The 27,715-nt window shown below is 44.6% G+C and overlaps 1 protein-coding gene across 4 annotated transcripts in view; it reads right to left on the reverse strand.

Annotated features, from left to right (window-relative positions):
* Window positions 1-27,715, reverse strand: part of GIT2 (GIT ArfGAP 2) — a 134,115-nt gene that overhangs the window by 25,204 nt on the left and 81,196 nt on the right. For all 4 annotated transcript variants that reach the window (XM_089684106.1, XM_089684104.1, XM_089684103.1 and 1 more), the window contains 2 exons: window positions 26,369-26,451; window positions 11,183-11,371 (listed from right to left, as the gene is read on the reverse strand). In XM_089684106.1, coding sequence (XP_089540232.1) covers window positions 11,183-11,371; window positions 26,369-26,451 — 272 coding nt within the window. The remainder of the gene's footprint in view (window positions 1-11,182; window positions 11,372-26,368; window positions 26,452-27,715) is intronic.

The raw sequence follows: 27,715 nt of genomic DNA on the forward strand, positions 1-27,715 counted from the left end.
CTAAAGCATAGTACAACAAAAGGTGCAGCAAAGCAAGTTAAAGTGGTTGCAAAGGCTCAACATTTTTTTTACCTTCATGCAGTCTATGCATGAAGTTAAAAAACCTTCTGTGTGCAGCAGCCCACCCCCCAACACCTACCTAAGCCCCATCGCGATCCAACGATGTGCACAAGACCCTAGGCTCTCCGGGGACTCTCCCTCCTCACTGGCTGAGACAGCAGAGGGAGCGACTGGCTCCCACTGCTGTCAATTACAGCCACTAAGCCAATGATGACAGAGGGGGGCGGGCATGCAAAGCAGCTGCTCAGGAGCGAGCCTGCTCAAATGCCCCCATAGAAAGCTACTTGCCCTGGGAGCACTCAGCAGGAGGGAAGAGCCAGGAGCGCGAGAAGAGAAGGATTGGGGCTGCTCTATGCAAAACCACTGCACAGAGCAGGTAAATATAGACATGTTTGTTATTTTTTTAAAATTGCCTTTAATGTCACTTTAAGCTTTAAAGCTAATGTATAGCATTAAATAAATATTGGAACAGACGTGAATAAATAAATAAGTCAATAATATCACTTCAACCCAAAGTCCAAAAATACTTTTAGGTAAATTCACAATGACTCAGATCCTATGAGCGGTCGATGGTGAAATTCCAGAAAATCTTCATGTACCTCAAAAAAGATAAAACCTACACATAGTGTATTATCTTAAGGTCTCATAATTGTGCCACACGTTTCACATGCAAACACTAAGGTGCCACAGCAATCGTGAAATATTAAAGGCAGTACAATAAGTAAACCCACTGCACACAATACAGTAAAAGTGCATAATTACCCTAAGGTAAATTAAACCAGCATAGGATCCATAGTAAGAATGGAATTTCCTCCAAATGACATCCTCTTCTCCAGACACTTCCTATAAACCTCATAAACAGACCAGGGATCAGCATTTGAATCAGATAACACACAATTTTATTGTAGCAACTTACATCAAGGAACGATGAAATCAGCTTTCATATCATGAAACAATATAGACAGCATCAATACTCAATGGTAGCTCCAAAGCAGTGGCCATTCAACTCTAACGGAGAGTCAGGTGGTAAATGGAAGTCCCAGGGATATGAACAACCGCGTGTTCCAGAACCCAAAATGGCCGCCAAGGCCGCGTTTCGTCACATCCGGACTTTTTCAACAGGGATGTCACAAAACGCGTCCGGGGCACGTGACGTAGTGACGCATTGACGTTTCCGGAAGTGCCTTGGTAGCCATTTTGGGTTCTGGAACACGCGGTTGTTCATATCCCTGGGACTTCCATTTACCACCTGCCTCTCCGTTAAGAGTTGAATGGCCACTGCTTTGGAGCTACCGTTGAGTATTGATGCTGTCTATATTGTTTCATGATATGGAAGCTGATTTCATCATTCCTTGATGTAAGTTGCTACAATAAAATTGTGTGTTATCTGATTCAAATGCTGATCCCTGGTCTGTTTATGAGGTTTATGGGAAGTGTCTGGAGAAGAGGATGTCATTTAAAGGAAATTCCATTCTTACTATGGATCCTATGCTGGTTTAATTTACCTTAGGGTAATTATGCACTTTTACTGTATTGTGTGCAGTGGGTTTACTTATTGTACTGCCTTTAATATTTCACGATTGCTGTGGCACCTTAGTGTTTGCATGATTGCATGTGGCACAATTATGAGACCTTAAGATAATACACTATGTGTAGGTTTTATCTTTTTTGAGGTACATGAAGATTTTCTGGAATTTCACCATCGACCTCTCCTAGGATCTGAGTCATTGTGAATTTACCTACAAGTATTTTTGGACTTTATTTTGGACTTTGGGTTGAAGTGATATTGACTTATTTATTGATTTATTCAAGTCTGTTTGAATATTTATTTATTTTTTGTACTTCAGGGGAAGGATTGTTAAGTGACTTGACTGGGTTGTGTATTGGGTTGTGGTGGGTTTGTGCTGTCTCATTGTTACTTAATGTATAGCATTGATGTAGAGCAACCTTCACTAAATGGAGTCCAGACCTAGTGACAGCCCAGTCCGGGCCATCGGCCCACCACTCTGTTGTGCTGGATCCTCACTAAGTTGCAGTCATTGGTTGTTAGGATTGCCGGTGTCATAGCAACAAATGATGTCACGTGTGTGCCCTGCCCCCTGCTGTACATTTCTCCCAGCTCCCACCCCCACCTGGCTCTAATGGCCTGATCTATAGTGAGACTTGGATGTATGGGGACACCTGATATAAGGGGGCACTGTGATTTTTGCAGCCGATTAATGGGAGCACTATGATGGGGAAATCTCATGTAAGGGGGCACACTGATGGGGACACCTCATGTAAAGGGGCACCCTGATGGGGACACCCTGTAAGGGGGCACCTGATATGAGGGCACACTGATGGGGGAACCTCATGTATGGTGACACCTGATGAATGGAGTCACTCTGATGGAGACCACCTGATATAAGAGGGTACTCTGATGGGAGCAACTGAACTAAGAGGTACTCTGATGGGGACACCTTATGCAAGGTGGTTCTATTTTCTTTTTCTTGAAAAGAGAGATTCGAACCTCTGCTGAGTTTTAGGAACCAGACCTCCTTGAATTTTAATTCATTACTCCGATGTAGAGTATAGCAGTGTTCAAGATTTTTGATTATCCTCACCGATGTATGCAATTATGTCTTCCAAGTGGTAACACGGTAATTCACTGCATATCCTGAATCTAAAGAATCAATTGACAACACTGAGAAGCATTAATAACTCGGGGTGAGAATCTGGATTTCACCCATCGGGTGCTGCCTGAGGCCAATATATAAAAGGGTGGAGAAATGGAAATGCAGTGTCCAGAAGTAGGCATCAGGCTTACACTTAGAATTCAGGGAAGAGGGAAACTGTTGTAGAGGCTAGCCCTGAGTTGATGCACCCAAATAAATATGTTCGGTTGGGTGATATCGGGGATATCAATTCAGGGGTAGAATTACTGGAGCAGAACACATCAAATAGCATTATCCTATTCCCTGTGAGCTGCTAAAACATAAAAATATTTCCAGTCCTCTGAGAAGTGCACCCTGTTAAAATCAAGGTAAATAACTGTGGGAGGGGCTTCAGTCTTCTCAGGATCCTTATGCTGACAACCTTGTCTGGATCCACCTTCTTTCCTTCTCCTGTGTTTGATGTCTGCTCTGGGCTGTCTGCTTTCTCCCCCCTCCATCATCCTCTCACACAAAACACACACCTCAGATCGATTCTTCTACACCTGTCTGCACACTGGGTAGCTGCCTGCTATTCTGCAGTTCTGACACGTAAAGTTCCTAGATAAAAAAACGACTGTGAGCTGTGTGTTATGTGAGAGGAGGAGGAGGGAGAGAGCAGACAGCCCAGAGCTGACATCAAACACAGGATAAGGAAGGAGGAGGATCCAGACAAGATTGTCAGCATAAGAATCCTGAGAAGACTGAAGCCCTTCTCACAGATATTTACCTTGATTGTAACAGAAAGGATGCACTATTCGAGGGCTGGAAAGATTTTTATGTATTAGCAGCTCACAGGGAATAGGATAAAGCTAAAAAAAGAAAACCCATACTTCTCTTTTAAGCTCCTGGGCAGAGTGAAACATGTTGGGAGCATGGCCTAGCTGGAGCCTGGACTGAGGCTGTAACATTTTCTTACCTGGGGTGTGCAGAGGTGTGCAGCTCATATAGACATTTTCTTCCCTGTACACTGCTGCCTGGACCACAACTAGCTCCATCCTATCCTGCACTCAGGATGGTTGGGCTTTACTGATTGGGATCCTTACAACCTAAGCAGCATCCACAATTTCAGTTTGAGGTCTCAATTATTAGAAGGACAGACAAAAGTAAATAGTCACTGGGACCATAATCAGGTTGACAGTTTGTTGGGTGGGACTGTGAAAGACCCAGCTACCATAATACACATAGGTACAAATTACACAGTTAGGGGTAAATGCAGCATCCTAAAAAACTATTACAGCGACTTGGGAAGCAAGCTTAAAAAAGGACCCGTAAAGCAGTAATTTCAGAAATACTTCCTTTGCCACAAGCCACACCAAAGAGCCAGTGGGAGCTGAACTAGAAATTGATAAATATGTGTAGGAAGGAAGGTTAGGGGTTCCTGGAAAACTGCGTATGTCAAAGGGGCCACCAGATATAGAGATTCATGGAACAGAAGAAAAAAAGGGTTGGGAGAGGGGAGGTCACGTTGGATAGGGTGATGATAGCATTAACTAAGCCCAATACTTTAAAAAATGTAATTGTTGTTTAATGAGTAATATTAAAATAACAACTGCTAATACGAAAAAAAAATGTTTGTACATCAATGCAAGAAGTCTGACAAGAAATTGGAAGTGATAAAACTTATGTTAGTAAAGAAGTATTAGGATTGGAAGAGAATATCAGAAATCTTATTGAACAACTAACAAGGCTAGGCTGTTACTATTGAAGGGGTAAAGGAACTGGATTAGTAGAAGAGGTGGTGGTGTATGCCTGTATGTCAAGTGTGATCTGAAAGGGATTACAAGAGTGAACATTACTAACGAGAGTTGTGATGGCGCAGTCATTATGGCTGAAGCTTCATATCAGTGCATCAAATGCCAAATTTTTGTGGGAGTATGTTACAAGCTCCCACCCCCAACGTGAGGGAAAAAATTAGGCTCCCGTCACAGACTGATATGGCTGGTAAACAGAGCAATGTGCTTCATAATTTGAGTATATATACGATACTTAAAGGGGATCAAAAATTCTTAACAAGCAACACAGAAGTCATGATGGGGCGTTTTAAGGAGGTTGTATTCCTATGTGTAACAAATAGAAAAGAACAAAATTAAAACCTAACTGGCTAAATCCTAGTGTAAAAAAGCTAATCAATGGGAAAAATTGTCTTTTAAAAATACAAATTGGAAGGGACATCCTCTGTATTTTAAAGCTACAAGAAATGCGATAAGAGATGCAAATGAATAAATCGGTCCGGCTAACATAGAATATTAAAAACATATTGTCACACTAAGTAATACAAATAAAAAAAAAAATTAAATATAATAGTGATAAAAAGGTAAGATACATGTGGAATTGGTCACAAGTAATAAGGAGAAGAGAGATGTATTAAACACATTTTGATGAACATAAATCCTAATAAAAGAGTACTGAGTGTACTCCTGTGACTAGCAGAAATCCAAATCAAAACAGACTGGAAAAACCAGGTGAAAAAAAAAAATCAGGGCGGGTTGACTTATACTGACATGTCCTTAGTGAGCTGAGTTCTGTCATAGCCAGGTCGGTATTTCTAATTTTTAAGGACACCTTAGAGACTGGAATGGTGCCAACTGTTTGGTGTAAAGCAAATGTTGTACCAATATTCAAAAAGGGTCGAGATGTATATGAGGAAACTATAGAGCAATCAGCATAACAATGTATGTAAGATATCTGAGGGCCTGCTAAGAGACTATATTCTGGAATTTGTTTGAGATAAAAGATATGATGAATAATAACCACCATGAATTTAAGAAAGATGGTTCTTCTCAGACCAATTTGTTATCCTGGGAGGTAGTGAGTAGGAATTTAGCAAACCTGGGATTTTAATAAAGCATTTAACACCTCATAAACATTTAATTTACAAAATAATAATATGTATCGGTGTAAAAGAAACTGCATGTACATGAAGAGAAAACTGGTTACAGGAACATGTCCAGAGAGTAATGATCAATGGCTTGTTCTTTAATTGGATTAAGGTTGTGAGTGGTGTGCTGCATGGCTCTGTTTTAAGACTAGCGCTATTTAACTTGCCTAATTATAATGCTACAGAGGTTGGAATTAAAAATATAAAGTTGCACACTTTTGCACTAAAAATACGCATGCAACATTGTGTGGGAGTGGTTCCTCTGGAAATATCTTTGTTGGATTCTGATTTTGGGGTCCCTGTAGATCACAGATTTGGCAACAGCATGCAACACCAATTTACAGCTATCAGAATAACCTCTTGCATTAAAGTGTTACTAAACCCAATACCCTGCATTCACTATATCTGGTCTCCCACAGAACATGGAAATACAATTAGTTTAGTAATATAAACTGCTAAATACATTTTCCCATTAGCAGTTAAAGCAGTCTTATGACTTCTATCAGTGTTCAGCAGAGCACTGTTTGAAGCCTGTAGGAGGAATTCTCTTTCTGCTCTAGGACACAGAACCCCTGACCTCTGGCCGAACAGTGCTGATTGACCCTGTGCTGATCACATGCACTCCCCCCCCCAATAAAAAAAAAACAAAAAAAACAAGAAAACCTTGCTAGCCATACACACCACACTGAGCATCTGCAGAGTATTTCCACACGATATTTCTTATCATGAAATAAGAGGGGGGCACTCGAAGAAGGGGAGGATCAGAGAAATCAGGATCAAACAGCATTTGTACACAATGCAGAGGATTAACCCCTTAGGTTCCACAGTGAGTATAACAAACATGCTTTACTACATATACAGAATGATTTTACTGTTGAGGGTTTAGTAACACTTTAAAAATGGCATAAATTCAAAAGATAAATAAATAATGCTATTCCTTTAAAATTACACTGGTTCAGTCTCATCTTGAACATGCAGTTTTGGTCACCAATCCATAGGAAGAATGTAAGCCAACAAAATCAATAAGTAATTTGGAAATGTATATAATGAACAATTACAGAGATTGTAAATAATTATTCTGGAGGGATGTGATCAAAGGCGATTACTGTATATAAACTGTAATAAACTGTTTGTTCCTGAAAGAGACATGTGTGCACAATATAAGACTGGGTGAAAAGTAACTTAAAAAAAAATAATAAATGCCCATTTTTTTTCAGAAAAAAAACAAACAAACACTGTGTACGGGCTTTCAGTTCGAAAGCTGGAGAAAGTGTCAATGAACTACAAGAAAGCTAATTACTGCACTCAGTCAATTGATTGGTGTAACATGTTCCTAAAAGTGAACTTCGTTTTTAACCCCTTGACGCCGACGTAACACAAATATGCGGCCTCACGGACCTGGGCTTTTTTTCCGTGGGGCCGCATATTTGCGTGCCTGTCTTTGTGCTGGGAGCGCGCCGCTCGGCGCGCTCCCAGCACCAAGACCGTGGTGTCACTGAGAGCCCCGGGTCCCGTTCTAACGATCGGGACCCGGGACTCCCGAATCCGGGTCACGTGATCGCTGTTATAGCCTCTGATTGGCTATCACAGTGATCAATCACTGTGCAGCCCGGCCCCCTTGTTTTCTCTCTCTCTATGAATGGAGAAGAGAGATACATTGTATCTCTCGAACTCCTGACATAGAGAGATAAAAAAAAAGTTTGTAAAAAAAAAAAAAAAAAGATAAATAATTAAAAAATAAAAGAAAAAATAAAGAAAAATACCTAGATCAAGGTTTGATCTAGTTCAGTACCAGGGTTAGTGTTTGGGTCAAGGTCAGGGTCAAAGGTAAGTTCAAGGGCAAAGGTCAGGGTCAAAGGTCAGGATTTAAAAAAAAATTGGTATCAGTGTCAGTTAGTGTTAATGTCAATGTCAGTGACAGTGTGTTTTATGTAAAAAAAAAAATAAAAAAAAAGACAAAAACAAAATGGGCACTGTTGTTTCTGGACTGTACTACGGGTACAAACAACAAATAACATACACATATATGGTATCGCTGCGATCGTCAAGAACTGGAGAATGTATTTTGGGTTGTTCTTTGGTGGTAGGTTATGGTCGTAACAAGAAACACACAGTTAAATTTAAAAAAATGATTTTTTTTACTATTTTGGCCCAGTTTTCCTTTAATAATAAAAAAAAAATTAGGAGCTATCCATTACCATTTACCACCAAATGAAAGCCCAATTTGTCCTGAAAAAAACAAGGTATAATCCACCTGGATGTACAAAGTAGTTGTGACGATATGTACGGTTTTACTAACACGTCAACGTTGCAGAATTGTGCTTAGGCATTTAGATTTGTTTTACCCTTAGGTGTGAAGGGGTTAAATTGCAAAAGGAGTTATTTACTGTTAGAGCAGAAAAAACTCTTCCCCAGGAAGTGGTATTATTGGAAGATGAACAATTAAAAAACAAAAATTAGCTATCTTCACAATATCAGCACAATATACAGGGCTATGGGAATTCTTCATATCAATAGAAGCAGATTCACAGATTATCCATGTGCCAAAAAAACACATACAAAAGGTTGAACTAGATGGACTTGTCTTTTTTTCAAACTTATCAACTATGTAACTCAAAATAAGGAATGTTGTGTTTAAAAGACATTTGTAGATAGATTAATTTGCCATAGATCAGACATCTGAACCATAAAACTCCTTTAGATCTCAATAGAGCTCTTAATAGATAGCAAAACAAAGAAAAGGGAAAGGTTATTTCTGTAAAACTGCCTTGATCTGACCAAAGCTAAAAAAAAGAAAAAAAAAGAAAAAAAAAAGGTGGGATAAATATGTACCGTATTTTCCGGCGTATAAGACGACCCCCTACTTTTCCTGTTAAAATGTAGTGTTTGGGCTATACTCGCCGTATAAGACTACCCCTCTTCCAGTGCACACCAGTGGGAAGAATCGTGCCCCATCATTGGTGTCAGTGGGAGGAATAGTGCCCCATCATTGGTGTCAGTGGGAGGAATAGCGCCCCATCATTGGTGTCAGTGGGAGGAATCGTGCCCCATCATTGGTGTCAGTGGAGGAATCGTGCCCCATCATTAGTATCAGTGGGGGGAATAGCACCCCATCATTGGTGTCAGTGGAATAGTGCCCCATCATTGGTGTCAGTGGAATAGTGCCCCATCTTTGGTGTCAGTGGGAGGAAAAGTGTCCCATCATTGATGTCAGTGGGAGGAATAGTGTCCCATCATTGGTGTCAGTGGGAGGAATAGTATCCCGTTATTGGTGTCAGTGGGGGGGGGGGGGGAGGAATAGTGCCCCATCGTTGGTGTCAGTGGGGGGGGGGAGGAATAGTATCCCATCATTGGTGTCAGTGGGGGGTGGAATAGTGCTCCATGATTGGTGTCAGTGGGGGGTGGAATAGTGCCCCATCATTGGTGTCAGTGGGGGGGGGGGGGAAGAATAGTGCACAATCGTTGGTGTCAGTGGGGGGGGGGAGGAAAAATGCCCCATCGTTGGTGTCAGTGGGAGGAATAATGCCCCATCATTGGTATCAGTGACACCAATGATGGGGCACTATTCCTCCCACTGACACTTGCTGACCCCTGTTCCAGTATGGTGCTGCTGCAGCCAGCATATGTGGTTGCAGCAGCACCTAAGCACGGCACACTTACCTGCATCTCCTTCACTCGATTTTCACGGGGCCGCTCAGCTCCGCCTTCTCGCCGGTGATTGGCCGCCTGTGTGCCTTTCCTGAGCTACAGTTCTGGCGGCCAATCACCGGTGAGGAGGCGGAGCCGAGCAGCCGCAGAACATCCAGTGGACGAACTGAATGAAGAAGCAGCCGCGCTTCCTGGACCGGATCGTTGTGGGACCGGAGCCAGGTAAGAGACAGCAGCCCCTGCCCACCCCTGTACTTAGTTTCCCTTCTGTTGGAAGGGAGGGCGGCGGCGGCATCGCGCCGCCCCCCTAAAAAGTGTCAGTATGCCGTTACCGGCGTATAAGACGACCCCCGACTTTTGAGAAGATTTTCAAGGGGTAAAAAGTCATCTTACGGTACCTATTCTTTAACGATATGACCTTCACAGAGGGATTTATGATCAAATGTGTTCAAATAATTTCCATGCTGGCCATTAGATAAATTAATTGGATGTGTCATCTAAATTATTGCCCAATTTCGTATTCTAACCTGCATTACAAAGTGTTCAACTTATGGGCAGCAGGCTTACTTTTTTTCCTGTCACACTTTACACATCAATACTTTAGGTCAAACCTTAAGTTTAAATTTGCTAAAAACATTCAAGGTACAGTAGATTAAAACAAAAGATACTTAATGTCTTACAATTCATTTTTTTTGCAAAGCAGCCAAAGCTTGAGTAGAAAAGCCTGTCCCCTGTAAGCATGCTGATGAGTGGGACTGTTGCTCCCTGTGGGGAAATGGCAGTCTTATTGCAGAGGTCTGACACACCTACGGAGGCAAAACTTGTGCTTCCTGCTTGTGACTAGGCAGGCAGAGGCCATGTTTGACCACTGAACACAGAGAACTGCCTCCTCACAGAGAGGAAAGCCTGAGACACAACCCCCCACCCCCAAAAAAAACCACCAAAAAAAACAGAGGAGCTAATGAGGAGGTCTCCGTACCAATGATGCGATGTTAGTACAGCGATCCCCTCCCTGAGCTATTGTGCTCTGCCAGGGGGACCGCCACTGCCCCGCCCCCTCCCCCCAATCTGAAAACACTGGTCTGAGTTTGCAGCCATTGGCCGAGAGCACTGATGCTGATCGGCTGCTGGATTTCCAGCATGCTCACTCGACAGAAGCTGGCTGTGAGACTGGCTTCTGTCAAAAAAGAACCTGTACACAGAGGCAGAATTTAGGACAGTATCTATTGTACCAGCTGATTTTGGCCGATATTGAGTCCGTGTGTACGGCTTTAGGGTCCCGCTGTACAGCATGCTGGCAGGAAACAAGCTTTTCTAAACAAAACGTAGTTGATTTTTAAAGAAAACAAATTGGAAGACTTTGAACAACATTTGATGTACCTGGAATGTATTTAGCAAATTCAACCTGAAATTTCAATTGGTCTTCAACAGTGACAGAAATAATGTAAACTAAGCTGTTATAACACCATTTGATGTATAAAAGTAGCCTGAGGATAATATTGTGCAGACTTAAATGAACACTGCATATAATTGTTACAGCACTGTGGAAACAGCCACCTTGGATTCTACTAGTAGAGTTTTATATGCGGTCTCCTGGCAGGCCTGTAAACGCATAGTATGAATGGAGCACAATCTTGCAGCATAACAATTGCATGAGTGAGGTTGACAGTACAGCCTGAAAAGTGACTCGAGTCCAAGCCGGTTCATCTTTGATATCACAAAACATTACTTCACAGTGCCTACAGTGCTTGACGTCAGGGACAGCTGGTTTTGAAGGTGCTATACTGCTTAGTATAAACACTGTATGTAATTAGTTACAGCCTGACTGCATATTCATTTTAAAACTACAAGTCCATTCCTGAACAAACATTCCTTCTCTGAGTCAAATATCCCCATTAAATACCTGTCATGCTTGTTTTCTTGTGCTGCTCTCAAAAGTTCCTGAATGTTCTTTGTGATTTGCTCAGTTTTCCTAATGACATCTTCAGTGCTGGGGAGAGTTGAACTAGCATCAACATCAGGATCTTCCATTTCAGGAATTGAACCTTCTCCATGCCATGGTATACTTCGTTGCCTTCCTTTTCTACTTGAACTGCACAAAAAGCAAACATTCATGTTACTATACTCCTATACAGTTTATGTCCAATGACCATGGTAACTTTGTTACCTCAACAGCAAACTTCTTCCTTCAGAAAACAAAGTTTTCTTTATTACAATCCTTAATGATACATACACACACACACTCAACATTGGCAAGTATGGGGTACTTGTCTTGTAGATATTCTCATTTCAAATTCTTTTGGTGCTAGTCACATGATCAATGCTAAGGTGTTGGTCATGTGGTCTGTAAATCCTAAAGGGTTTGGGGGACTGATATTCAACCACAAATGACCAGGGTCTCTATTTAAATACTGACCTTCCACTTTTGCAGAGACCAACACTTCTGCAATGGTCATATAATCACAAGCCAAAAGGGTTTGCATTTAGAACTGCATTACAAAGCATTTGACCTCTGCCTTCTGCTTTTATTTTCGTTATTGTTAAAAGTGTAACTGCACCTAGAACGATCATGGCATTCTCCAACCACTATCATCAAGCATAAAGCAAATTCATACTGTCTGGCTTGTCCACAGCCAGACAGTGCTTTTCAGCCACAACTTCAGTGTCCTCTCCACTGTATTTCAGTTTCTGTACTCTAAACAACATGTCTGTGTACTACATGCTCAAACGAAGTACACCCATGCTTCAAATAGGGCCATTCGTGCCATTGGATGGGCCTAGTAAGTACTTGGTTATAGTGCGGAAAACTCTGAAGCCAGTCTTACCCTGAGGAAGCCAGGCATTGTGAGACTGGATTACCACACATTAGTCATGTTGTAAGGATAAAATCATAACCAAGGGTTTGAAGAAGGTACAATTCTTGTTTTAAAAAAGAAATTAAACTCTGCTTCTTATTCTACCACACAAAAAAGTTTTCATAGACATTTTGGTAAGCCCACACTGGTAATGGTCAAACAAAAATTAGCAACTGCTGGGCAACATTCAGATATGTGAAGAGTGACATAGCTCTTTCTTAAAATGAAAAAAAAAGTTTGGCTTCATAAATACTGTACATTATAGTGACTGGCTTTCAGGTAGAACAAACAGCAAGTGATAGGACAATTGAATTATTAGGATAGCCTCTTGTCAGATTAACAGGGGTAATAGAGACTGTACAAGCTCTGAGTCACTCTACTTGGAGCTTGCACAGGGTTGAGGACTCTACTTGCTTCCATGTAACATCACATCACCAGAACATTGAGTCACATACCAGTGCTTTCATAAACTATTCAGACCCCCCCCCCCTTCAGTTTTGTAATTTTTTTATGTTGCAGCCTGATACTACAGTTGTTTAAATTCATTTTTTTCTCATTAATCTACACTCAGTACCCCATAATGACAAAGTGAAAACAGAATTTTAGAAAAGTCTGTGAATTTATTAGCCGCTTATCGACCGCCTCCCATAGGAGTACGGTGGCAGAGTGGCTCTCCTGTACCGGATCATGTATCTAGTATGTGATCTGGCACTTCTGGGTAGGGGGCTGCGCATTCGCCAGGCCAATGTTTGACTGCTGGCACCTGCTGATTGGCGAGGAGGAGGACAAGGCAAAGCTTTGTAAAAGCTGGGGATAAAAAAACGGCACATCCGTTAGTGAAAGCACCTCATGGAACACACAAGGACCAGTTAGGCACACATTTAACCCTTTGATCACCCTAGATGTTTAACCCCCTCCCAGCCAGTGTTATTGGTACAGTGGCAGTGTATATTTTTAGCACTGATCATTGTATTTGTGTCACTGGTTCCCAATAAGGTCTAATGTGTCAGATTGCTATCGCAGTCCCACTATAAGACGCTGATTGCTGCCATTACTAGTTAATTACCAAAAAAGAAATAAATAAATTCCAGTATATATACCATAGTTTATAGATGCTATTTGAGTAAACCAATTAATATATGCTTATTGGGATTTTTATTACAAAAAATATGTACAGTCATAGCCAAAAATATTGGCACCCCTGCATTTCTGTCAGATAATGCACCACTTTGCTCAGAAACTTATTGCAGCTACAAATGTTTAGGCATTGTCATTGTTAGGAATGGACTGGCCAGCAATGGTGGGACTCACCTGCCTTTTGATCTGCAGTACCAGGGCTGGCCAGCGGGTGCTCCCAGCAATCAGAGACTCAACCTTTCAGCCAGCTAACACCTGGAACTGATGATACTGGTGTATTTAAGGGATGGCCAGACTTGCAGACTCTGCCTTGGTGTTGTGTTTGTCCTGGGCCCTGTATCTGTCCTGCATCCTGTTTCTGTTCCTTTGCTGACTTCTCCTGCTCTGATCCTGGCTTGTGACCCTGACCATCCCTCTGTCTGACCCTCTGTACTACGCTGCTTGCTACCTGTTCTGATCCCTGGCTTGTGACCCGGACCATCCCTCTGCCTGACCCTCTGTACTATGCTGCTTGCTACCTGCTGAACCTGGCCTGTGACCCCGACCATTCTCCGCTTGCTCCCCCTGTACCTACCTGCCCAATTGATATTGACCCGGCCTGCCTGACGACGCTTGCTTGTATATACTGTTATCTGTGGGTGGTTTGGTTTGGTTTGTTTGCACCGTATTATGTTTTAGTATTGCACTGCATTTATGTTTGTACTGTTAGTGTTAATAAATTATATTGTTTATAACATATCTGAGGTCTGCGTTTCCCTGCTTCAGTCACACACCTCTGGTCATACCTGGGAGCCCTGACATTACACCAAGGCCAATCCTGACCAGAAGTGGCTGCACAGGGAAGCCATCTTGGCTTGTTGATGGGAAGGATGGATCTTGAGGAGGTTGAGTATTTATATCTGCTAGTGTTTGATGACAGGGAGTATGCTTATCAAACTCTGAAGGAGTATACCCGGGATGAACTGCTAGAATGTATACGGCTCGCTCATGTTCTAGTAGATCAGGGCACAGTGTTCTCTGAGGTGCAGCCATTGATTGAGGTTTGTGCAGAGTTGGTTTCATCTGGTTCCCCCGAATGCAGGGATGAATTTTTGCCACCATTTAGTGCAGACCAGGTAGAGTCCCTGGTGTGGTTATTAGAGGATGATGTGGGTTACTTTCTGGAGCGTTATTCAACATGTTCACCACAGACACTGAGAGATTGTATAAACGCAGTGCAGTCATTGGTCAGACAGGCTTTGTGTAAGCTCAGCTTTGTTCAACCCATACTGCAGACATGGACAGACTTGTTGCACCCAGCCTCAGTCAGCTTACAAAGACCCAGTCCTGCTTCTAACTCTACTCCTGTATTCCCAACAGCTCCTCCAGTTACAGCCCAGTATACTTGGCTATCTACCGCATGTCAGTACCCTGTTCCCACTCGCTGCACCTATCCTGCCTTTAACCCTGTAAAAAAGCCCTCTGTAGCAACTACTCCCTCTCCTGTTCCATCCTCCAGTTCTTCTCTGTCTCCAGCTGCTCCATTCGTTTGCAGACCTGCGTTTACTTGCAGTGCTCCAGTAGTTAAAACCAGAAAAAAGCGAAAATTCTTTCCAACCAATACCATCCTGCCAGTATCCAAACCGGTGAGCCTGCCTTCCGTGGTTCAGACTGATGCCTGTACGCAGCCTGATGCCTCTACTCGGCCTGAAGCCTCTACTCGGCCTGATGCCTCTACTCGGCCTGATGCCTCTACTCGGCCTGAAGCCTCTACGCGGCCTGAAGCCTCTACGCGGCCTGAAGCCTCTCCTCGGCCTGAAGCCTCTACGCGGCCTGAAGCCTCTACGCGGCCTGAAGCCTCTACTCGGCCTGATGCCTGTACTCGGCCTGAAGCCTCTACTCGGCCTGATGCCTGTAGTCGGCCTGATGCCTCTACTCGGCCTGAAGCCTCTACTCGGCCTGAAGCCTCTACTCGGCCTGATGCCTCTACTCGGCCTGATGCCTCTACTCGGCCTGAAGCCTCTACTCGGCCTGAAGCCTCTACTCGGCCTAATGCCTCTACCCAGCATGATGAACTGATCCAGCCTGACGATCCTATTAGGCCAGTTGACTCGATGCCCGCTGTTGATCCAGATGATCCGGTACCTGATCCGGTGCCTGCTGTCGTGCCAATTGACTCAGAGCCCGCTGTCGTACCTGGTGACTCGGTGCCCACTGCCTTGCCAGATGACGCGGTGCCCGCTGGCAAGCCAAATGACCTGATGCCTGGTGACCTAGTGTCCGCTGTCATACCTGATGACCCGATGCCCGCTGTCGAGCCAGACAATCCGGTACCTGATGACCCGGTGCCCACTGTCGTGCCTGTTGACTCGGAGCCCACTGCCTTGCCAGATGACGCGGTGCCCGCGGTCGAGCCAAATGACCTGATGCCTGGTGACCCGATGCCCGCTGTCCAGCCAGACGATTCAATGTCTGCCCCGGTGCCCGCGGTCATGCCAGTTGACTCGGAGCCCACTGCCTTGCCAGATGACGCGGTGCTCGCTGTCGAGCCAAATGACTTGATGCCTGGTGACCCGATGCCCGCTGTCCGGTCAGACGATCCAATGTCTGACCCAGTGCCCGCGGTCATACCAGTTGACTCGGAGCCCACTGCCTTGCCAGATGACGCGGTGCCCGCTGTCGAGCCAAATGACCTGATGCCTGGTGACCCGATGCCCGCTGTCCAGCCAGACCATCCAATGTCTGACCCAGTGCCTGCGGTCATACCAGTTGACTCGGAGCCCACTGTCGTGCCTGGTGTCTCGGTGCCCGCCGCTCCGCCTGGGGGCCCGAGACCTGTTGCTCCGCTTGGGGGTCCAGTGCCCGCCGCCCCGCCTGGGGGCCCGAGACCTGTCGCTCCGCCTGAGGGCCCGAGACCTGTCGCTCCGCCTGGGGGTCCGGCACCTGCCACTCCACTTGAGGGCCCGAGACCTGTCGCTCCTCCTGGGGGTCCGGCGCCCGCCGCTCCGCCTGAGGGCCCGAGACCTGTCGCTCCACCTGTGGGTCCGGCGCCCGCCGCTCCGCCTGAGGGCCAGAGACCTGTCGCTCCACCTGGGGGTCCGGCGCCCGCCGCTCCGCCTGAGGGCCCGAGACCTGTCGCTCCACCTGGGGGTCCGGCGCCCGCCGCTCCGCCTGAGGGCCCGAGACCTGTCGCTCCTCCTGGGGGTCCGGCGCCCGCCGCTCCGCCTGAGGGCCCGAGACCTGCCGCTCCGCCTGGGGGTCCGGCGCCCGCCGCTCCGCCTGAGGGCCCGAGACCTGTCGCTCCGCCTGGGGGTCCGGCGCCCGCCGCTCCGCCTGAGGGCCCGAGACCTGTCGCTCCTCCTGGGGGTCCGGCGCCCGCCGCTCCGCCTGAGGGCCCGAGACCTGCCGCTCCGCCTGGGGGTCCGGCGCCTGCCGCTCCGCCTGAGGGCCCGAGACCTGTCGCTCCGCCTGGGGGTCCGGCGCCCGCCGCTCCGCCTGAGGGCCCGAGACCTGTTGCTCCTCCTGGGGGTCCGGCGCCCGCCGCTCCGCCTGAGGGCCCGAGACCTGTCGCTCCGCCTGGGGGTCCGGCGCCTGCCGCTCCGCCTGAGGGCACAATGCCCGTCGCCCCGCCTGGGGGCCCGATGCCCGTCGCCCCGCCTGGGGGCCCGGTGCCCGTCGCCCCGCCTGGGGGCCCGGTGCCCGCTGCTCCGCCCGGGGGCCCGGTGCCCGCTGCTCCGCCCGGGGGCCCGGTGCCCGCTGCTCCGCCCGGGGGCCCGGTGCCCGCTGCTCCGCCCGGGGGCCCGGTGCCTGTCGCCCCGCCCGGGGGCCCGGTGCCTGTCGCCCCGCCCGGGGGCCCGGTGCCCCGCCTGGGGGTCCGGCGCCTGCCGCTCCGCCTGAGGGCACAATGCCCGTCGCCCCGCCTGGGGGCCCGATGCCCGTCGCCCCGCCTGGGGGCCCGGTGCCCGTCGCCCCGCCTGGGGGCCCGGTGCCCGCTGCTCCGCCCGGGGGCCCGGTGCCCGCTGCTCCGCCCGGGGGCCCGGTGCCCGCTGCTCCGCCCGGGGGCCCGGTGCCTGTCGCCCCGCCCGGGGGCCCGGTGCCTGTCGCCCCGCCCGGGGGCCCGGTGCCTGTCGCCCCGCCCGGGGGCCCGGTGTCTGCCGCCCCGCCCGGGGGCCCGGTGCCTGCCGCCCCGCCCGGGGGCCCGGTGCCTGCTGCTCCGCCTGGTGGCCCGCTGCCTGCTGCTTCGCCTGGTAATCCGATGTGCCTCTGCCCGATGTGCCTCTGCCCGATGTGCCTCTGCCCGATGTGCCTCTGCCCGATGTGCCTCTGCCCGGAGTCCTGCCCGATGTGCCTCTGCCCGGTGTGCCTCTGCTCGATGTGCCGCTGCCCGGAGTCCAGCCCGGTGTGCCGCTGCCCGGAGTCCTGCCCGGTGTGCCAGTCTTTGATATCCCGCCAGTTGCCAGACCCGGGCGGTGGAACATTTTGCCCAGCTAGGACTGTTTGGAGCGTCCTGAGGCCGCTCCTTGAGGGGGGGGTACTGTTAGGAATGGACTGGCCAGCAATGGTGGGACTCACCTGCCTTTTGATCTGCAGTACCAGGGCTGGCCAGCGGGTGCTCCCAGCAATCAGAGACTCAACCTTTCAGCCAGCTAACACCTGGAACTGATGATACTGGTGTATTTAAGGGATGGCCAGACTTGCAGACTCTGCCTTGGTGTTGTGTTTGTCCTGGGCCCTGTATCTGTCCTGCATCCTGTTTCTGTTCCTTTGCTGACTTCTCCTGCTCTGATCCTGGCTTGTGACCCTGACCATCCCTCTGTCTGACCCTCTGTACTACGCTGCTTGCTACCTGTTCTGATCCCTGGCTTGTGACCCGGACCATCCCTCTGCCTGACCCTCTGTACTATGCTGCTTGCTACCTGCTGAACCTGGCCTGTGACCCCGACCATTCTCCGCTTGCTCCCCCTGTACCTACCTGCCCAATTGATATTGACCCGGCCTGCCTGACGACGCTTGCTTGTATATACTGTTATCTGTGGGTGGTTTGGTTTGGTTTGTTTGCACCGTATTATGTTTTAGTATTGCACTGCATTTATGTTTGTACTGTTAGTGTTAATAAATTATATTGTTTATAACATATCTGAGGTCTGCGTTTCCCTGCTTCAGTCACACACCTCTGGTCATACCTGGGAGCCCTGACAGTCATGTTTATTTCTTTTGTTTGTATTGTTATAACACCAAAAAGTGGAAAAACAAAAAGCCAAATCTGACACATTCCATGCAAAACCCCAGAAATGGACTGGACAAAATTATTGGCACCCTGAATTTAATATTTGGCAGCACACCCCTTGGAAGAAAATAACTGAAATCAATTGCTTCCTGTAACCATCAATAAGTTTCTTACAACTCTCTACTGGAATTTGACATACAAAAGCAGTGTGCAGGAGCTGACAGGGGAGAGATCTGTATTGTTTACATACAGGTCTCTCCCCCGTCAGTGATGCACGGCGATCGCCGATAGCGTCACTTTTCATTCAGATGGTGAGGTCTAGTGCAAGCTGACACAGTTGTACCCTGTGCCTGAAGGTCAGCTTGAATTTGTCTGAAAGTTGACAAAGGTTCTTTAGCCACCATTAGAACAATCCTATGCTGCAATCTTCGATTAATTATTCGCTTTCGACCATGTCCAGAGAGATTGGCTATAATGCCATGGTCTGTAAACTTCTTGACAATGTTGCGCACAGTGGACTCAGGAACATTAAGATCTCTGGAGATGAACTTGTAACCTTGAGATTGTCCATGCTATTTCACAATTTATGCTCTCAAATCTTCACACAATTCTTTTTTGCTCATTCTCTTCTCCATGCAACACACAGAGACACACAACAGAAAGGTTTAATTAATTTTTCACCATTTTAACTGGTTTCCGGAGTGATTTCTATATAGTCAGTACCTGTTCATTGGTACAGGTGAGTTTAATTACAAATCACAGGAGCATCACAAACTTGGAATGCAATTATTTCTTGCAATTTTGAGAAGGTGCCAACAATTTTGTCCAGTCCATTTTTGCAGTTTTGTGTGGAATGTGTCAGATTTGGCTTTCTGCTTCTCCACTTTTTTGAGTCATACCAATACAAACAAAAGAAATAAACAAGAGAATGCTAAACATTTGTAATTGCAACAATTTTCTGGGCAAAGCAGTGCATTATCTGACAGAAATGCAGGGGTGACAATATTTTTGGCCATGACTGTAGCAGAATTCATATTGGTCTACATTTATGAAGAAATTTGATTTTTAATTTTTTTTTTGATTGGATATGTTATATAGCAGAAAGTAACAAATATTGTTTTTATTTAAATTTTCGTACTTTAATTTATAGCGCAAAAAATAAAAACCCAGTGGTGATCAAATACCACCCAAAAAAAAGCTCTATTTGTGTGAAAAAAAATTATATAAAATGTAATTTGTGTACAGTGTTGCATGCCCGTGCAATTGCCAGTTAAAGTAACATAGTGCCAAAAAGCAAAAAATGGCCTAGTCATGAAGAGGGGGGTAAATCTTCCGGAGGTCAAGTGGTTAAAAAGGAAAAATATATGGGTTTAATTTTTTTATTAAGAAAAGATATAAATAGACAAAATTAATTTTACCAGCTAATTGATGTTTTAGGCACCTAAAAACAATCCCAAAGGTTTGTCAATATTGCGTTTGGTTCACTAAATGTATATGGGATGTTGGTACAACCCCCAAGAATTAATAATATAGATTAACCATACTTTGAATAGTATCTGATACATTTTTTTATTGAGGTTTTAAAAGTTACAAAACAATGTCTGAAAACAATGACAGCAAAAGACCTGGCGTTGGCCAAGAGTACTGTTACTGGCTAGAAATGTTACTACTGAAAGTCACAATATGGCCACAGCAGTCTGATCACATGTACAAGTGATACATTAATGTATTATTGGGGCAACCTAACTGCCAAGTCATTGTCATCTTGAAGAATCCTAAAGGGTATAGAAGCGGAGTACAGGCATAGAACGCAAAATGAAGTAAAAGGTAAACAGGAGGTAATGAAAAGGGTGGGTCATGGCTAGAAGCGAATAAAAAGGAGCAAGGAGGAATAGAGAAAGAGGAACCCCAGACAGAAGAAACTACTCTATATCCTTGGAAAATACAGGAGATTTTTAGCGAATATAATCAACAGAAAGCAGCCAATACAATGCAATCAAAATCTATCGGGCAACAGTGGGTTTTGTAAAGTATTCATTGAGTTACCCAGTAAACCTTTTTGGTTGGCTGTGTGGACCATCATGATTTACGAGTGTTTGCTAAGCACTGTGAAGATAAAAGTGAGCAATTCCATTTGCTATTCCATGTAAGTTTCAACATATAATATTGAAGAAGGCCCCATATAGATTTTTGCATCAACCCCAGCCTAATACTGTAAATTGGCTGATAAACTTTAATCCAGAAGGGGCTAAATTTTTGGATAATCCCACCATATGTGTTTGAGGGTACCCATCTCACTACAGACTCAAATATTGGTCCAATTTGTGACAATACTTTTTCAACCTTTGAGGGACCATACACCAACATAATAGTAGCTTATAACTAGCTTCCACCAAGGCAGAGTGAATTGATCTGTGTGTTGTAGCATCCCTGAAGCCAGTGGTTTTGTTTCCAAGTGGGGAGCCCAGGTGATTTTCCCATATGCAGGAGGGTACTGATAATCAGACTCCACGATGGAGGAGTATATCAGACAATGTACCCTTCTCAAGGGGTGTGTATCCAAGCACTGGAGCTTGAAAGAAAGGGGTCATGATGTATGTTTAAGAGCAGTTTAAATTGAATAAAAAGCCCCCCCCCCCCGGAAGGAAGGACTGGCTTCCAGGATACTTTGTTTTCATGCATCATAAGAAAGGGAGAGGGAACCCAGAAAGAATAAAGGGGACCCAAGGCAAAACTACAGCTTTTGGGGTTGAGGAAGAGAAGTAGTCTCCACTCTTACACAGGGTGTTAAAAGGAACAAAGGGAGAGCTCTGCGTGGGCAACAGTCCCTAAGGAAAGCCCCAGAAGGACACAGAAAATCACAATGGCAATGAAGAAGCAAAAGACTGGGATGTCTTGCTCTAATGCAGGGGTCTCCAAACTATGGACTTCTAACTGTTGAAGTACTACAAGTCCCATCATGCCTCAACCTCTGGGAATCTTGCCTGTGGGTGTCAATCTTTCAAGGTCTCATGGGACTTGCAGTTTATCAATACCTGGAGGGCCATAGGTTGGAGACCCCTGCTCTAAGGTGTCAAGATACATCCCTCTCTCTTTCCCCTCCTTTGTCAACAGGTAATGGTAACTTTTAATGTGAAGAAGGTTTTTGAGCAGGTTTGTGTATATGTACAGGAGGCAAGGACATACTGGAGATTTGACAGATCACGTTCATCATGGCATCTACACAGAAAAGCAGTGCTAAGGGCAAGAGTTGCAATCTTGCAACACAATAAGGATGAACTATAGCTGATTGTAAGGCTGGGCCTGCCGAGGTAAAGGAAAGCTTCAAAAGAGTCTGCCAATGCCTGTGAACTGAATCCCTGAAGGAGGCAATGCCATCAATGAAAAGAGCAGATTGATTATTTAGTGCAAGAATGGCCAGGTCTACAGTGGGAACAGTTCATTTCTTCTAGGTGGTGGATAAGCAGCACTAGATGTATCTATCAAGAGACTAGATGAACTGCTTCAGTACACAGTAGCCAGTATGGTGATAAGCTGAAAAAGTAATTTCACTAAATCCTGAAAATGAAAAATCATCCACAGGCACCACTAAAAAGTTGGCATCCCCATTGTAAATGGAAGTGCACTAGGCAGATCAGGTTGCAACACCTTAAGATAATCAGGGGATGGAGAGGCAGAAGAGTATTTAAAGTGTTACTAAACCCAGGACCCTGCATTCTCTCTCTCTGGTCTCCCACAATACACAGAACATGGAAATGCAATTATTTTAGTAAATATAAACTGCTAAATACCTTTTCCCATCAGCAGTTAGTGCTGTCTTGAGACTTCTATCAGTGTTCAGCAGAGCACTGGTTAAAGCTTGTAGGAGTTTTCTTTCTACTCTAGGAAGATGCTGAACTCCGGACCTCTGCCTGGACAGTGTTGACTGGCTCTGTGCTGATCACATGCGCCAAGAAGAGAAAAAAAAACTCTCCAGCAATACACACCAAACTGAGCATGCGCAGAGTGTCTCCACACGATATGTCTCATCAGGTGATAATAGGGGGAGAATCAGAGAAGTCAGGATCAAACAGCCTTTTTACACAATGCAGAGGATTAACCCCTTAGGTTCCACAGTGAGTATATCAAGCATGCTTTACTGCATATACAAACTGATTTTACTGTTGTGGGTTTTAGTAACACTTTAAGGGTGCTTGTTCCCACCAATTCCAGCGGTGGTGATAGCCTTTGGAACAGATCAGACACAGTGGCAGAGAATTTTGTTTTAGTTAGGCAAGCTGCATGTTGGGAGCCTAATTTAGGAGGCTGGAACAATGTCAGTGTTAAGACTTTGCTCCAGAAAAAGGGAATGCTATCAATCTGAGAAGTACTTGGTGTTTCCTCAAGATCTGCAGTGGAATCTCTGCCGTTTGGCCCATGTGCTTCCTGCTCCCAAGCACCTGTAATTGGATATTACCAAGTGAGAAGCTTGCCTTGTGGGGTACTCAAAGAAAAGATGCAGACTGATGGTGTTGTGCGTCTAGAAACCTAGGAGTTAAAGTTCCTGTGGCTGTGTGTTGGAGCCATCAGGCAACAGGTGAGATGGCACATGATTAGCTTGCACTGTCAGCAAAAAAATGTTAGCTGGAAATGGAGTCTCATGGGATCTATGTCACTAGCCAGAAAAAACTAGTGACATGAAGAAGAAAAAACTGCCAATTTTAAATATGTAAACCCCTTCAGGCCAGTCCCTGCATTCTTTTAACTGGGTCTATACACAGTGGGGCAGAAAGAACTGCCCAATTACGTGACCAATGTGACTACTAGAGACCAGGAGTTGACTATGACAGTTTAGTCACTATGCTGGGAGCATGCAGTGAGCGCGCTCTCAGCACAGAAACCTCGGCTGCCCATAAATATGTTAGGTGGGTGGCAAGATGTTAATGTTACCTATAAAGCCAACTAAGCAAGATAATGATAGGCTAAACAAAAAACTTAACTGTAAATTCCCCCATAACCTGTGCCCTCAAAACCGCTCTGGTTGTAGGATAAAGGATTTATAGTAGTATCTAATGCATATCCAGAGAATAATCCAACAAGACATGTTTAGCCAGCAACCTGTATGTAAAGGTACTGGGAATCCCTGTCTTACTTGACCCAGGCTTCACCCAACACAATGAGCATCCCCCCTGAAGGGGTATTGAGGATCTGGGTGTGATAGGAATGGACCATGGCCATGGACCTATTTAGCATCCTGTGGCTAACTCACTCGTTGCACCATGTGCCAAGGTAAACAATAAATCAGAAATTCAATGCCCAAAGCAAATATTTCAGCCCAGCCCTGCTATTACAGAATCCAGGTACAGTTCCCGTTCCGAAACTGCTAGTGAGCCATAAGGCTATAAAAACTGTCAGATCTTGATAGAAGTATCGGTTGAAAAAGGAAGAAAAATTGGTGAAGAAATAGAGAAAAAAAAAAGATTTCCAACTGAGAGGGGGTGCATCGCTTAAGAACACTAGAAAAAACAAAAGCCTCATGGAGTACATGGGTACACTAAGGGGAGGTTCCCAGCAAAGCTTCTGTCAGTGTACAATCACCTAAATATGTATAGCGACATATAACCCATGGTCTAAGAATCAACTCAATCATGTCATGTGCTGTACAAATAAAATAGAAGGGTTATGGCAGAGAGCAGCCATAGGAATATAGGATAAAATTATATTTACTTAATACTGTCCCATATTCTAAGAGAATGCTTAAAATGGTATTAAACCCAAAACCAAATATTGGATATATCGCAGTTTAGCAATCCTTAGATGTGGTGGCTGCATTATTTTTCTTTTTTAGGCTTTTTCCCCTCGGTTTTCTCCTGGTGATCTGGCCATTAACACACCTCCTGAATTAGAATGCCCCAAATCTGGATGAAGCAGCACAGAGGGCACAGCAGAAAGCAGAATTGTCAGTCTGGGGGGAGGGGGGGGGGCGTGTTAAATGAACTAGCAGATTTAGAAACACTAACAAATTGAAGCCAAACTCCAGCTCACACTGCAGTTACACAAGCAGGTACAACAAACAGTTTTTTTTTCTTGTGGGATAAAGGTTTTACATGAACACATGAAAGCTAATCATTGTAAGCACCCCTCTCAGTGGTAAATAGCTTGTCTTAACACTGTTAACTAATACATTTGTAGGAGAGCTTGTTCTGAAGGAAAACAGACTTACTGGCCAGATCACCAGGTGAAAAAGAAAGGAAAGCCTAAAAAAGAAAACGAAAGTAGCCATCACATCTAAGAATTGTTAAGCTGTAATATAATAAATGCTTGCTTTTGGGGTTATTACTGCTTCCAGGCTAACCCACAAATGAGTATTTGAAGCAGCATGATATGCCACCAAGAGGCCATTTGAGCAGCCTTGTAATAGTATTGAATCTACAAGACTGTCAAAGCTTGGGTTGAATTTGTATTTTGAGAAATCCTTGGTCCCTGAATGCTTCAGATAAACCTCAAAACAAGGTGCTGGAGAATGCTGGAATGGACACAGGTAGGATCTTAAATGGATATAAAAGGGAGAAGGGTCATTTTTAGGGCAGCAATAAGACCCAACCACAATATCTCAAATTGTGAACAATTCCAAAGTCACCCTCATTTGCCTAAACAGAGTGGAGCAAACTTTATAAAAGACTGTTGTAGGTTAGAGGCCAGAACGTATGGCAAATCTATCATATTCATCAAACTGGGAAGAGAGATTTGTGGGTTTGAGAGCACTAGGATAACCTCTTCTGTTAAAAGGCAAAGCTGATGATGGCAACAGGCAATTTTCAACATTTGTATATTAGGATTAAGATTTAACAAAAATGATCAGAAGTTCTACTGCAAGTGAGAAAACCCGAGAAAAACCCTGTCTCATGCCTCTAGAAATCAAGAAAAAAGGGAGAGCAATACCCAGCATGTTCTATGAAAGCCCTAAGTTGGTGGTACAAAGACGTATCCATTTCCAGATATATGTGCCAAATCCCATATTTTCTAACCATTGCATCATATATGGCCAATATACTGTATAAAAATCTCTTGATATCCAGGGATCCCCAATTTTCTTAATTTTGCAAGATAAATAAGATATAAAATTTGTCTTGCATTTTCCCCAGCTTTTCTATTGAGTATAAAGCCAAGATCTTTTTTTGCCAATGAGAGAATAAATAGCTGTGGCCAGTCTGTTCAATTTTTGACAATAGATAACATTAAAATTGTGAAGCGAAATGGGCCTGTAACTGGACCATGAGGTATGAGATCAGTGTTGAGTTTAGGCACAAGCTGGCAGTCAAGCTATCTGAGCTGAAGTGATCATCTTTGCGAAATATACTGATTTGGGGAATTAGGGGTTCCACAAATTTCTTATAATAGCATGCAGTGAATTCCTCTGGACCAGGCCAACCATTTACCAGCAACTGTATGCACCTCATGGTTTCTTCTGCACCCTGATGCTGTCAAATACATGATGCATGAAATGTGCTGAGTGACACCACTGGCTGGTAAATGGTCATTAGTTTTGAATGCCAGTTGCTGGACACCTAAAATAGGGACAGATGTCAAATATGGTGCTATGCTTTTTTTTTTTTTTTTTTTTAGCACGTTATATTATTTTTTTAATGTACATACAGTAATACTCTAGCGTGAACGTCAATGTCAAAGCAACCATTGGCACCGACTTTGCACTAGTAAAACATTTGATCTAATCAGTGTCTTGTCAGAAGGTTGTTTTCCATTCTCAAAAGGGCTGCAGTGAACACCGTATACTGAAAGGATACTAAAAGCAATATCACCAGAGATATGTGTGATTCACAATGCACAAATGTACATGAACATAGAAAGCAAAAAACTAGAAATTGCATAATAATGCACAATTGGAACTTACCTTGTTTCCTCAAGCTCTGTGTCATGGATGGTATTATCATAGTCACTTTCTGGCACACTGGATTGTTTTTCTACTTTTGACCCCTAAAGTGAGTAGACATTTATCTTTACATTTTTACTGTGAGTTACAACAATAGAATAAAGAAAAAAAACACCCATGGCAGGCTAAATATTAGACTCAATGGGGTAGATTTACTAAAACTGGTACTCTCAGAATCTGGTGCAGCTGTGCATGGTAGCCAATCATCTTCTAACTTCAGCTTGTTCTTCAGCTTTTACAATAGTACCTGGAAGCGGATTGCTTTCTATGCAGAGCTGCACCAGATTTTGCACCACAAAGTTTTAGTAAATAACCCCCATGGTTTTATAACATATTCAAATAACTGAACTGAATCTGATTAAGGAAATTCAGCCAATAATAAAAGATTGAGACCCTTTCATATGTTAAGTAAAAAAGAAGGGACCGATATTTTTAAATTGCTAGATGATCATTTTAGTCAAAAGAGCTACTCTTGCTTCAATTATCTTCCATTCAGGAATAAAAGGTATATTGTATTGCCATAAAACATCTGCACTCACTAGAACACAGAAAACATAGATAAAATACACTTACCTTAAAGTAGATTTTTTTTTGTTCTTTGGACAGGCCCTCTATAAATAGTGGCAGGAGGCCAGTGACACAAGCAGCCTTTCAACTGCAAGTCAGCAGCATACATATTCAGAGCTACTAAATTTCATTAGAGAATGAGCTGGCATCACAGCTGCTAATACCACTAACTAGATCAGAATCCACCTCTGGATTTCAAGGTTCATGTAGGTTTGACTGTTCTCACAGTACAGTTCTGTACAGTTGTGCAGGCAAATGTAACAAAAACAACAAAAACACTACACCAATCAAAATGCTATTTAACAGGCTTTTAAAACAAAATAGTAGATCATCCATAACAATGGCTTTGGGGTTGGCTACCCAAACATTTCAACAACATAAAAAAATTGGGATTTTTGGTTCACTTGTAAAATCTGTCTCTTAAAAGTACATTATGGGACAAGGAGTATCTTCATACCTATGATGACCAGATTATTCTGCCACCTTAATGTGACTGGATACTGGCAAAAAAAAAAAGAAGAAGAAAAAAAAAAAAAAAACAGTCCCCTCCTAGGCATGGCTTCAGTTTTTGTAGCAAGCCATGAAACGCAAAGCAAAAGGGACAGGATCTCTTTGTCTTGTGAGGTGCTCCAAGAAAAGGATTTTACAGGTAAACCAAAAATCCCATTTTCTTTATCGTACATCAAGGGACACGGATATATCCATGACAATAGGGATGTCCCAATGCACTGAATATTGCTG

Source organism: Staurois parvus, unplaced genomic scaffold (genome assembly GCF_062004578.1).
Source record: "Staurois parvus isolate SC_StPar_1 unplaced genomic scaffold, SC_StPar_1.0 ptg000336l, whole genome shotgun sequence".
In the NCBI taxonomy this organism is placed as follows: Eukaryota; Metazoa; Chordata; class Amphibia; order Anura; family Ranidae; genus Staurois; species Staurois parvus.